This window comes from Mastacembelus armatus, chromosome 16 (assembly GCF_900324485.2).
Source record: "Mastacembelus armatus chromosome 16, fMasArm1.2, whole genome shotgun sequence".
NCBI lineage: Eukaryota > Metazoa > Chordata > Actinopteri > Synbranchiformes > Mastacembelidae > Mastacembelus > Mastacembelus armatus.
In genome coordinates this window covers 2,994,082-3,008,255 of record NC_046648.1, presented here as the reverse complement: position 1 = coordinate 3,008,255, position 14,174 = coordinate 2,994,082, and the positions used below count along the sequence as shown (strand labels likewise).

Below are 14,174 nucleotides of genomic sequence, written 5' to 3'. Positions count from 1 at the left end.
CCATAGGAATTGTGAATGTTTTCTCAACTTCTTGTTTTGTCTGTAGATAGACCTCGAGACAGTGTTTGTACTAGATCAGTCAGCCTATTGTTTAATGACAAGCATGGTATGATTTTTGTTTGTTACTGAATCAAGAGACGTACTGATAAAGCCAATCAAACCTGATGTGAAGTTGGGCCTGCAAACATGCCAGTTCACAACTTTGCCAACTGATTATCTCAAGTGTTTTTCTGCCTGCCTTCATGACCACGTTCACGTGCAAGAGACTAATGAAATCACTTTTGGTTTGCCAACTTGTCTGAGCAAAACTAAAAAACTGACAGGAATTTGACAACGCTGGCTAAGTATGACATTTAAGCATCAAACTCACCCAAGGAAGGACTTACATAACATTCACTCTTTCACCACATAGATAACCCCTGAGTATCACGCTCCTGCAGCTGATGATGTGGCCTAGTCAACGAACTGGAGGGTACAGTGAAGACGGCTTCGGTACCAGCTTTGCAAAGCATTGCCACAGAACATACAAATAGGTTTGCTGATCTTTGTAAGTAATTAAGCATTATAGCATTAAGATCATATTATTATTATTATTCTAAGTTAATTTATTTTCCTTACAACTGGAAGAGTATTTATAAAGATGGTTACAATTCTGACACGATTCATTAGAGTCAATGTAAAAAGTAAGCACCACTCCATTAGAGGCTCTGAGTGTTTGTTAAATTTCAATGTGATGGTGTCAACACAACAAAAATGTGTCTGTCCATATGCACACACGTCCAGCACACACACAAAAAAAAAAAAACACATTTCTGTCATGACATCTTCAGACAATAGTCTGTAAAATTATCCGTTGTGTGCGTGTGTGTGTGTGTGTGTGTGTGTGTGTTTGTGCGTGTGTGTGTGTAAACTGTGTTTGCCTGTGACACACTAGGGCTAATTCAGTTACTCAGGGGTTCTGTACTATAATGCCTTGTAATGACACACAATCTCATTTTGTCCAAGGAGACACATCAATCTTTTGGATTTACTGTGGGGAGCACAGTCACTCCTGGTGAGTGAGTGGGGAGTGTGTGTGTGTGTGTGTGTGTGTGTGTGTGTGTGTGTGTGTGTGTGTGTGTGTGTGTCTGAGAGAAAGAGTGAGTTTTGGGCATGTATTTGTGTGTTAAGCAGTGGGAAAGAGGGAAATGGAGTAATATGTTCAGATCAGTGGAGCTGAAAACTACCCATACATTGGTTTGACAAACAGCAGGAAAGGCCACCCTGGTACATAGCTAGAAAAGGTGTGGGTGAGTGAGTAAGAGCGTGTCTGCATAAGGTTGTGTATGTGGTTGGAATGAAATAGAAAATTAGAGTAGGAATTCCATTGTGGCAGTGTGTTTTCGTATGTGTGCTTAACTGCAAAATATTATAAACTATTGTGTATATTGTGCATCCATGCATTCCTGTAATCTTGTGCACATATGTACGTGACCAGAAAACCTTGTGTAAACACCATTCACTGCTCTGTAACTCTACATTTCGGAATTTCAGCACATTTTCCCTCTTTTGTTGCTGCTTCACGAGGCATTTTCACTTCTGCTCCTCAGGGACGACAACACAGGAAAAAAAAAAAGATTAGATCATTGACCAATGATCAAATAAATAAAAACATAGTCATGTAGAGCAGTGTAACATAGCGTGAGTGTTTGCTTTTAAGGTGACGGAGGGATATGGAGAAATTATCTGCAGTGAATATTGCGTGAACCCCCACATTCAGCGGTGACTATTATAGTCCGAACAGGAGTCTGAAGCTGGAGCAGATACGCCTGCTTTAATTGTTAGTGTGCATGAGCGTATGAAAAGACATGACTCTTCGTGTGCTCCTCTCTCTGGAATCTCATACCTAAACTGGCTCCTGATTCTCTTGTTTCTTATTCATTTCCACACTGTAATTCCCAGAGAAATGCAAATTACAAAAGAGCAAACAGGCCTGATTAAATTTGACTTCAACGCAGCTAATGGCTTTCCAACCTTCCCCCTTTTCTCTCTATACTGCAGTCTTTTACTATTACAAGCAGACTATTATCAGAAAAAAATTATCCCTCTATTCTTATAGTGATTGAACATTCTGGAGTGAAATTCTTTAATATAACATGTGTCATCAATGAGCTTTGCTGGTTGTGATGTGCTACTACCATGCACTGAATACGGTCACTCGTGTGCTGAAAAGCATAAAAAAAGTGTCTGTATGATAACGGTCCATGTAGGACATGTGAGTACCAGTTCATGAAATGGAAAGTTACAGCATTTTAACTCTTGCACACTTTGTAGCTCCATAAGCAAAGATTTAAATGCTTTGGTCTCATTATGAGTTGCATAGTATATGTGTGGGTTAAAAAAAGCAAATTAATTGTTTTGCTTAATATTTCGATGACTAATCACGTGTATACATGTGTGTACAAAATAGAAAACCACTGCGCTGTCACTCTCAACCCCCCGTCTCCATTTCAAAGGTTCAGCAAAAGTGGAAAAACATGGTCAGAAAACATGCTGCATGTTCATCACCTCTCCCATTAACCTGTGTGAGCGGGGCACATATTTTCAGCTATCAAAAAGCAAGCAGCTCACTATTCCAGCACTTTCTACAGCAATTTATAATACATCTATAAAATACCTTCTGGACCTGCCATATTACACAGAACAACAAGTAATACAATTGAAATAATAAAATACTATTGTTTCAACCTCTTTTTTTTTTTTTTTTAAGGTAATACGTCTACCCCTGACATGCAGTTTTGAAGCTTATTGCCTTCTCTGTGCGACTGGACGACTGTGACCAAAAACGTTTTTCTTTCACAGCTGGCTAAAGCCATGAATGTTACAATTTGCTCACAATGGTAAACACAAATCTATGTAAAGGTCAGCAGGCAATTGATAAGACCCATTATTCCACTGTGTCTGCCTTCAGAGTGGATGGAGAAGTTGGCAGCCAGTTGCAAATCACAGGAAGCAAGCAGTTATCACACTAGGAACCTGTCAGCTAACACAAACATATTCACAACACACAGCAAACACATGAGCATGTGGCCACTTTTACACTGTTTTGTTAGCTTTGTTGTCATAGTGTGTGTGTATTTTACTATGGTGATTATTAGTGATTGTAGAAATCAAGGGTTTGGCAAAGATAAAGGTCTATGAAAATTAGCCAATAGTGTGTTAAAATAACAGAATAAAAGAGAATATAAGAAAAAGATTATTCTAGCTTGAGTAAACCATTAAAAAAAAAAAAAAAAGAATCTTTAATGGCATTAAGAATCTTTTCAAAAGCCTAGCAATGGCATTATGTGACATTCAACATGGTATAATGTTGAGACTAAATTAGCTTGCCATTAAGAACAAAAATGTTAGTATTAATGTCAAAAAGTAGAAAAAGAGGGAACTCAAATGAAGCAGTGTAGGATAAGATACAGTATGTGCTCCAAGGTTATCTTTTATATACCACGTGTAAGTGAGGCCAATAATTCAAAGTAAAAAAAAAAAAAAGAATTATTAAAAATGATTAAATGTATTAAATCCTATGTTTGCATCTATTCAAGAGATTTCAGCATCTGTATATGTTGCCCTATCATAAGAATAACTCTGTAAGCATATGACCAATGATGTAAAGAAGATGGCTAAGAAATGCATCATCTATAAAGAAGCACAATATTTTCACAGTATCGTATCATGGCTAATAGAAAAATAATCATTTAAATGATATAGATTAAAGAACGATAAATCTAAAACATTTGACCCTAGCATGACCATAGGCGGAAACATAGCTTTCATTAGGGGGTAATATTTACACAGCTTTTTAAAAGTGGTGCAGGACTCCATATTAGAATTAATTTTGCTTCTATTTGTTGCAAGGTATGACCTGCCAGGGTGGCAATCGCAAATCAGGGCAGCAGTCAGCCTGACAGCAATTCTTCACTCGTGTGTGTGTGTGTGTGTGTGTGTATACCTGCCTGGAGGATACGAATGATGAAGCTGGTTATTGGTTTGCGGTTCGAGCAAAGGATCATTAACACCTGACTTTAGCACATCGCAATAACAATGGCAGAGATTATGACTGCCAAAAATGTGATTAAAAAGAGAACCGGGAAGAGACGGATAATGAAATGAAATGAGCTGTAACTGTGGAACAAAGGGCTTTTCTAAAATGCCTGGAATCTAATGGCAAAGGTTGATACAAACAGACACAGCAACAATACTCACACAGGTTTAATGACCCATTCTGACTGAGTGGCTGTAAATTCCTTGTTTATGATGCTGAAGCATCATGATTCAACTTGCTCACAAAAAGCCCTTTTACTGTTGCTGATAATACACACACACACACACAAACACATACATATATATATATATATATATATATATATACACACACACAGAACAAGAAGGGACTGTTAGTGCAGCCTGAAGGCAAAGTGAACACAAAGACACGCACCCGCTTCCCTAATAGTATCAAGCACGCTAAAGCTGGGACACAAAACAGAGCACTAGATAGACATAGTGAAGCCTTTATTCAGTCTGAGGCAGTATGAAAAATGAACTCTGCCCCCAGGCTTCTCTGTTTGCATAAAGACACTATGGAAACAATAATGTAAGAAACAATCCAAAACTAAATGCTGGGAACTGGATCATAAGGCAATTACAGAGCACACACCCAACATCAGCTACTGTAGTTAACATCAAAAGCAAGACTAGCGTGCAGTTCAAAGCTACCATGTCTGATTCAGTCCAATGCTGAAAAACACCAGTGCTGCACATATTACATTGCTCTTTCTTCTTCTCATTCATCAAATCGTCTCCCCTTCACTGCTTTAGCCCTTACACTTCCATTCAATATGTACATAACAATCAGTGAAAAAGCTTTTTATTGTACTGTTGCAAGTGCACTTCACCGAACAGTTTAGAGGTTTAGTAAAGGTACTTCAAAAAAAATGGATAACTTCATAAAAACGATGGCTCTGTTTTTGTCTCACTTTGTCTTAAAGGATAAGGCAGAAGATTAGAAACTAAAAACAACAATGAATTTTGCGTATTCTCTAAAATGTCTGTGAATCCAGAACCTGGTGTAGCTTATTTGTCTCTGCCACAGATGTCCATTGTTGTCCACAAACTTTTAAAAACACACCCACGTGCCCCGCTGCACTGGGTGACATGGTTCCTCTCCGCACACAGAATCACAGTCTTTTTTTTTTTCCCCCAAAAGCAAGATCCAACATTAGTTTTTACAGTCTCTAAAGTAAGAGAGCATCAACTGCACAATCTTTCTTCTGTTTACACTACTCCGCTGGCTTTTCCATAAATATCATTCAGAAGTTGAAGAATGGTGTTATACTTGTATAGCGCTTTTCTACACTCAAGTGCACTCAAAACGCTTTCACACTATTTTCTCTATTCACTCACACATTCATTCACACTCACACGCAGATGAAACTGCCACTGAGGGCAACTTGGGGTTCAGTGTCTTGCCCAAGGACACTTCGACATGTGAATTAGAGAAGCCAGGGATGAAACCCCAAGCCTTTAAGTTCACAGCCGACCTGCCTTATCTCCCGAGTCACAGATATCTTTCACGTATATGTCACAGCGTCTTCAAGTCAACGAATCAAAACTGTAAAGCCAAAAAAACAAAACAATGGTACAGTGAAACTAAACTGTTGACAACTGGTGTTAGAAATAACATTGGTGGAATATTCTGTTTGGAAATTAACCATCACGGAAATAATCAGGGCTGTATCTCATTAAGGTGTTAAGTAAAGATGACTCAGAATAGCTGTGCTAATAGCCCAGGAGAAACCTGATAACATTCCTTTAATACAAAGCCAGAGGGCATGTGAGGACTAGCTGGACTATGCTGAATTTATTTTCTGATGGGGATAAAATTACTTAGTGGAAAAAAGCCAATTAAGTTAATTTCAATTTAATAGGTGCAAATTAGATTAATATGCAACTTAATGAAACTAATATTGTGAATCAATTTGAATGCAGAATTAAATTTTCATAGGTAATCCCAGGTGAAACACTATGCCAGGCTGTTGTGAGGATTCGCACTAATAAGGTAAAGGGGGTGGTGGAGGAGGTAAAAATCACCCTGTGCAGAACAATTTGAAATGAGTAAATGGGTTTTAAGTATGTTAATGCTATGGATAACAATGGTTTACAGAAGTCAGAGTGAGGGTTTTTATGCAGTCAGATGCACCTCTGCGTTTTGATGATAATTTTATCAGAAGGAAAAAAATGGATATGTGTTTTCACCAGTGCCCCAAACTGCACAACTGAAAGTATTATTATTATTATTGGCAGCCTCCCCATGCATTAACACTGCTTATTGTGTTACATACAGAATTCAGCAAAGCCAACCTCTGCTAACACAGTGGTAGGCAAGTGATTTCACCTCTGACAATTCAAAAAAGACGAGAAGAATAACAATAAGAAGAAGAATAAAATTATCCTCAGTCGATACCTAGTCCAATTTCTTCAGAGGATCCTGCGCTGATGGGCAGGTTGTCTTCAGTGAGAGGGTAGCTGCAGTTTTCTGCCTTACAGAGTGAACTGAATACACTGAATGTCAACAAGAACAGCATTGATAATACCCCAAAATGAACATATGGTAGGAAATGCTATCTATAAAAAGTATTAAGATATGTTAATGTGCCTATAAGATGCTGAGACTGAAGACTCTTAAAGGACCTACAGATAACCTGTGGAAGCACTCCACCCTGTAGCATGACATCAACTTGACATCTGGCATCCAAATGCAGGGAAGGAGCGAGAGCATGCTTAAATTAATGCAATCCACATGTTCACACACAATCTGACAACAAGCTGGAGACATTAAAGGTCTCTCTCACACTCACACTCACACACACACGCACACACACAAGAAAATAAAAGATTCAAATGTTCTCTTCTGATGGAGAATCAGTTTGGAGAACAACTGCAACTGACTGTGCTGTGACAAAGATCTCTCTGTTTCATCAGCTGACAAGTGTCAGCAATGATGTCACCATCACCTCACAGGCGTATTATATATAACAGGCACATAAAGGACATATTATCTACTAATTACTCACACACACTGACACACACACGCCACATACACGTGCATGCACTCACACACACACACAAACCACATACACGTGCATACACACACACACACACACACACACACACGTGCATGCACTCACACACTCTCACACACACACACACACACAGACACACACACTAGGAGAACTATGTCAAATTATTAACACTAATGACCAAGTCACACAAACGCAAACATTAAGTTGGATTTTCCATAATATCACTTCATAGTTAGGAGAGATATGTCAACATTCACCACACCCAATCAAACATATTTGTGTAATTCCAGAGTCTCTTAAAAGAGTACCAGTTTAAAGACATGGTATTTATTTAAGCCAGTCTGAACTGACAGGACCAGGACTGACATCTGTACACGCATATCACAGTGCAAAAAACACTCAGATGCAAAAAAAAAAACCTGGCACATGCAAAGGCTACAAGGCTCACAAAAGCACAATGACAGTCCAGCACACAGGCACAAAAGCAAATTTGGTGTCCACCAAAACTAACAGTTTACCAAAAAATCTGAACCAGTTGTTATTAAATTAGTAATGAAGTGTACAGTAGTGTAAGAAGCTTTAGTCTGGACCACTGAGCTCTGCAGACACAGTACAATACTACACAACATTTAGGACACAGTCAACTCTTTAGGAAAACTTTCTTTCAATTGATGCTGGGGATGACTTCAGTTTGAAACAATCATGTTAGACTGCAGGAGCTATGATGGCCTCTATGATTGTTTGATATTTATGTTTTTAAAGGGAAACAGGCAATAACTGTTGCAGTTAGCTCCGAAGATTTGACACAGAAATTCGAATGAAATTTGAAAATGTCCTCAGCTTCTAGCAATGGCTTAAGCTTGTTTTATTGGCCGCTATTTACTAAGCTGAAGGACTCAAAGAAATAAAGAATTATTTATTTCAAACCAATCAAGCCCTTTGTCTTAGGGAACAGTAGTGCTTTGTCTACAAGTTGCTACTTATGCGCTTTGTGTGCAAAGCCATTAATATATAGGCCTTGAAGATGCACCAGAGGATGATTGATCGATTATCATCAGTGGAGACCTAACATTGCAGAATTAGTCTGCCATAATCGTTTTTAACTAGCCCACTGAGAATACATCTCAGGGGTTAGTAAAGATACGCAGATCTATAAACAACATAAAATTAGCCCATAAAAAAAACATGGGTGTATATGTGTAAATGGTCAATCGGATCTACCTTGTCATCTATCCATCCAGAGTACAATACTTATCTACATTTCACTATAGTATCAATTAGCTTTACTGTTAAAATACAACTCAAGTCACACACAACAAAAATTTTCTTAAAATGACCAGTGACTTGACTTAGGCAAAACAAAACAAGTGAAACAGGATATAAAAAAAAAGGCGACAAAGGAAGGAGGTCTGTCTTTGTGTGTCTGTCTGTTTTTCCCCTGCACTCTTGACGGAAGCCAAATGGAAGCTGAGACAATAGTCTAGGAACCAGTTGGGTTTCTATTACATTTATATTTAAAGACCAAATACAACTACAACTGCATGTAAACACACACAAAAAAGACCCACTACACACAGATCTCAAGCAAAGCATGTTAAAGTGATAAAATTAGAAGCACACAGTGGCTCCGTTTAAGTGCTTGTGCAAAGAAAGAGAGAGGGAGAGGTTGGGCACACACACACACACACACACACACACACACACACACACACACACACACACACACACACACACACACACACACACACGCCACAAACTGGAGGAGTGAAATTGAATTCACAGTGAAAGCTGAATATTTTATGAGTTGTGTTGTGTTTGTGCATCTGTGTCCTACCCAGTGTTAATGGAGATGATTTCAATCAGAGGGTTCTTCCTGATCTTGGGCAGGTCCAGTCTAGCTCCTCCGAGCCTCCGGCCTCCATCTTTCTTTTGACCCAACAGACGAACTGAGTGGCCTGAAAAACAATGAACACAAATTCACAATGTACTCGTTTTCAAACTAAAACAGTAGGAGACCTATGTGTGGGTGGATGCACAGATGCAGTATAAGAATGTCCACGTTAAAAAGGAATGTATTAAAGTTAAATATATCAGTTGTTCTACTTAAATTACAAAAAAAAAAAAAAAAAGAATCATCTTCTCAGAATGAGAATATTCCTGATGTTTGTGAGCATACAAATAAAAAAATACAGATAATCAGAATACTGCTTGGATGGTTTGATTCTACAGCAACACTGACTCAAATGCACAATAAATACACACTTTCATGTATATATGTGTGTGTGTGTGTGTGTGTGTATATATATATATATATATATATATACACACACACACACACACACACACACACATATATGGTAGATTTACATGCAACCATTCACCCAAAAAAAACAAAAACAAAAACAATAGAAAATAGAAAACTAGGTTTCAATTCTGCAATATCCACCTACAGACAACCTAATAAAAGCCTTCATTTAACTTCGCTCATTCAATAAATATGTGATCAGGGCAGATGAAATGGCAGCAGAGCATATCATAGCAGACTATGTGGCAAAGAGATGGTCAAAGGAAGGAGAAATTAACATGCCTACAGTATCAATGCAGGCAATGGCATTATAGGCCATGCTCTGACATCAGGTGCACCTAAAGTTTATTATGGACTTAAGTGAATAAGCAGAATGGGAAGTAGGGAAATAAGATATTACAAGATACTCCGTGTAGAAATAAATGATGGGTAAAAAACTCCAAAATAAAAAGGTCTATTTCAGTCAGATCTTTTACCAAATGTACACTGCAACAACTCAAAGTATGACTCAGTGGCCATCAAACTATGTTACCGAAGCAAATGAAAATTCATAGCTGAGTCTAATAGCTAATAGCTAGTGATGTCCAGTCTTTGGTGTGTGGAAATGGGATGCAACGTTTTTTTCCTCTCAAGTGTCTAATAGGCTACCGGCTAGAGGTGGTTGAGATGGAGGCGCTGAGGGATGGAATTGTCTTCCTGTTTTCATCCGCTTTACATGGGCCTCTTGGGATGGTGGGCTCAGGGCGGGAAGCACGGTTATCAATTGGTAGATAAAAATGACAATCTGCCCCAAAGGAGGACAAAAAGCCAATCGGTGAGGCGTGACTGGTTTTAATATCCCAGTACATGCAAGGAAATGAGAAAACTTCCCTCGTGGAAAACAGCTGAGACTTGGAGCACATTTGGCAATCCTTTTTTTCTAGCTAGCTTTCCATGTGTCAGCCACCGCTCATGAAAGAAGTAACGTAGTGACGCCTGTTAGGAAATTTCATATTGTTGACACTGTTCATTTGTTTCTGGTGAGTTCAGCTGGTGGGAAACAGCTACCAATACTTAATGGCATTACACAGACTTGAAAAGTAATTACCAGTAAGGTACTGGACTTCCAGATGTTTTCCAAATTCAGAGGTTGTCCATGCTCATAAAACTTGAAAGGTGCCATTTCATGTATGTTATTTTTTTCCTCTAAACCTACATAGGACCTATGTCAAATGTGAATGGCACCAAGAAATAATCTCACTACCAGCATGGAATCACTCCAGGACTGTACCCAAAGTCAAATTCAATTTCAGGGTCTTGGGGACAATAAATGAAAAACAAGAGATAAAATAGCTACCTTGAGTTGCTGAAAAAAGAAAATGTTGCTGCCCTATTTGTCATCTCAATTGGAGTTTAGATAAGCCAACTGCTGTGATGGGCAACCCAACAGGCACAGAAACACAAATAACCCTATACAACATTTTCTTTCTTGTTACTGACTTGTCCTCCTTCTCTCCGTCTTGTGTGTTTTTTTTTCCCAATCTCTCTTCTCTTTGTTCTTTCCTCTCCTCCATAAATACAAACTAGTATAAATCCTTCCATCCAGTCGTAACAACCCTATTAAAACATGCTGTAGAAAAAGGGAAAAAGGAGAGAGTGAAGGCAAGGATAGATGGATGGATGGTTGGATAACGATAAAAATAAATACATCACGGATGAAAGATGTATAGGACAGCGAGATAGATTGTTGGTTTAGAGAGGTATGGAGCTAAAGGATGACCTGTTGACCTGTGTCTGATGTCTCATAAGTGGTCGGGGTTGTCGTGCTCCCTGCTCTGATTGTAAAGCAGCAGGGCAGGATCGAGGGGGACTGCGGTATATTGGAAGAATGGCAGCCCAATAGGTAGGACAGGAGTAGTGTAATGTTATGTATCCTGAAGATAAAACATGGTAATTAGCGATGTTCAACTGTCTCTAAAAAATATCAGTTCCTTCTCTGCCAAATGTTAGTCGAATAAATTTTGAAGGCAATTCAACACTGTGCCCTAAAGTAAACATTTCAAAAAGTATTTCCTTTAAAAGGGAGCCTTTGTGCTACACAAACACTAGCGCCTCCAGAATTAGCTTTCCTCACTTCCAGATGGAAGGTCAATGAACATTAAAAGACTATGTTTAGAAAACCTGCAGATGACTTAAAATATGTAATTCACTTGTCTGTTGTTACTCTCTTCCTTTCCTCTTCTTTCTGTCTCTTCCTATTGAGCCACACATTAAAACACCGTTTTAACACAGTTTGTTTAAACTGGTGAAATAAGGATCATGAGGTTATAAGAATGCCTTATAGCCTCTCTTCTGTAGCTAAGCAGATACATTAGCCTGTCTAACCTTGTCTGCCCCTCATTTCTATGCCCCGCCCCCTCCCTCACATACACTAAATCTAAACTGTATCTAAAAGCTGAAATGGTCCCATCCATGGCTATCCTCACAGTGAGAAAAGATCAATACTGGAAGGCCAATAAAGAGACAAAGACATCTGAACAGTCCTATGAAAAACATTAATCGGGTATTTATTAATGGTGCATAGATCAGACTTCAGTGGACGTCTGTATTCCAAAAGACTAAAAAACATGAATGATAGATAGATATATATATATATATATATATATATATATATATATATATATATATGTATACTAGCCTGTGTGTGTGCTTCTGCACACACTTTTAATTCCAAATTGTGAACTCCATTGTTTCTGTATTTCAAAAACCCATTTGTTAATTGTTGCATCACTAAATTAAACACACCCTTGAAAATATGTGTATATCATTAAGGAATTTTTATGGATCTGTCAGTTGGCTTGCAAAAGTAGAGCTGTGTTGTTACTTGACCGCAGCAACAGCACTAGCCACAGTATCAGTTATGCTGCACAGTGGCAAGCCACACAAGACTGGGCATTAGCTGTGTTGTGCATAGCTGTATAAATGTTAAAGACTGTCTGCATGCTCAGCAACCCCATCTGAGATAACTATGTGCTAAAACCATGCTCTGGTATTTACAAGAGGTAGTAACTTGAGTTTTATGTTAGATAGGTGCATTATGATTAAAAGCAGTTTTACAGTAGCCAGATATCCTTAATGGAGGAAGAGCTGTCAAGTCCTTTTTGGGCCGAAATCCAAACTGAATACAGTCTAACACCTCAAGAACAGAGCTCATAAAAACATACCAGTACTCTTGTCATGTGGAAAACAGACCTGCAAGTAATTTAGGTGCAGCAAAGAACTGCGTCTATTAGCAGTTCATTGAAGTAAGTATTTTAGTAGCCATTACAAAAGGCAAATCTCCCAGCTTTAAGGTTTATGCCCAGGCCTCCAAGCTGAAATAACAGCTCTCAGTTTATACGAGGTCATAAAGAACTGTAATGATACTGGGGAAATTAGTTTCTATGGAAGGGAGGAGGTGGGAGGAAAATGGGAGGGGAGGAGGGCAGAAGGGATGGAACAGGGCAGTGAAGAGGAGGAAGGAGGAAAAAAGAAGGAAAAAGGATCAAAAGATTCAGAGGAATGAAAAGAAGGAGAAAACGAGAAAAAAATAAAGAAATTAGACATATCATATCATGTGAGTGTGTGTGTGTGTGTGTGTTTGTAGTCGGATGATTTAGGGTGATTTAGCCTCAGTTCAGTTATCCTTCATTAGAGTAAAGCCTGCAGTACAAACCATCCACTCACACACACATGCGCACGCACAGTGTAAACTCAATCTGTTTTTTATTAGAGAACAGCTGGGGGTGTATGACTGCTTGACTGGACACTCTCACACTAAACTCTCTCTGACCTTCATTAAACAGTTAAGTGCAGTGGTTCCCTAACAGTTTAAATGGATGACCTAACCACTGCCATGTGAGTCCGTCTCACTGTCAGTAAGCCTCTCAGACAGAGAAGACGATTTAACAAGCTACTCAGACAGCTAGACAAATAAGACCCGAAAGCAGCACTGATGGCTTGCCGTTTAAAGATGCAACATCAATCTACACCATTAATCTTAGTGAGCGATGTGGTCAAAAACATGTTTTTTGTGCATTTCCTTTAAACCATGAAAAGCAGTAAATTAAGTTGCTCTGCTATTAAATATCTCATTTACCACAAAGAACATACTGTTGTACATCATGCACTTTTCTACAGGTAAATTGAAGATTCCTACTCTGATAGCCAAGCCATCCTTGTCCTTGTATTCTTGTCAAATTGTGCACAAATACAGTATTTCAGTGAAAATCATCCATACAAGCAGCTGATGGTCAAAAATCAGTGTTTGGGTGCATATGTCTGTTTGTTAAAATACCTTTAACAGCTTCATCCACTACCTCCACCACTCGATCAATCTGCTGGACCTGAAATACAAACATACACACAAGTTTATTGATGCTGACAAACCAAGCCCCCACAGTGAAATAACAGCCTGATATAGACGGCTCACAGACATACAAATACCAATCCAAATTTCAACAAGGTGGGCATGTAAATAATAAGGTGTAAGAACATGGACTAGAATAAATATAAGTTTTCTCCAGCCAGGATTAGGTGATACAAATCTCCTACATTTCACTGCAGTACCACATATATTGCAGTGGCTGAATTATATAGATGAGAACCGAGTGGCAGAAATAGCGTTGTAGAGGGAGTGCAGACAGATAAACATACAACAAAACAACAATGGCAGAACCTTACGCTATGTGAAAATAAAATCATGTTCAAAAATCATGAAGCATTAGCTCTTATTC

General features: G+C 38.6%; 1 protein-coding gene across 3 annotated transcripts in view; it reads right to left on the bottom strand.

Annotated features, from left to right (window-relative positions):
• cdkal1 (CDK5 regulatory subunit associated protein 1-like 1) overlaps positions 1-14,174 on the bottom strand; it is a 357,840-nt gene that overhangs the window by 285,053 nt on the left and 58,613 nt on the right. For all 3 annotated transcript variants that reach the window (XR_003294900.2, XR_003294899.2, XM_026294297.1), the window contains exons 6-7: positions 13,736-13,784; positions 8,950-9,070 (exon numbers count right to left, since the gene is read on the bottom strand). Coding sequence is in view for 1 of the 3 variants with exons in the window: in XM_026294297.1 (XP_026150082.1) it covers positions 8,950-9,070; positions 13,736-13,784 (170 nt within the window). In the remaining 2 variants the exon portion in view is untranslated. The remainder of the gene's footprint in view (positions 1-8,949; positions 9,071-13,735; positions 13,785-14,174) is intronic.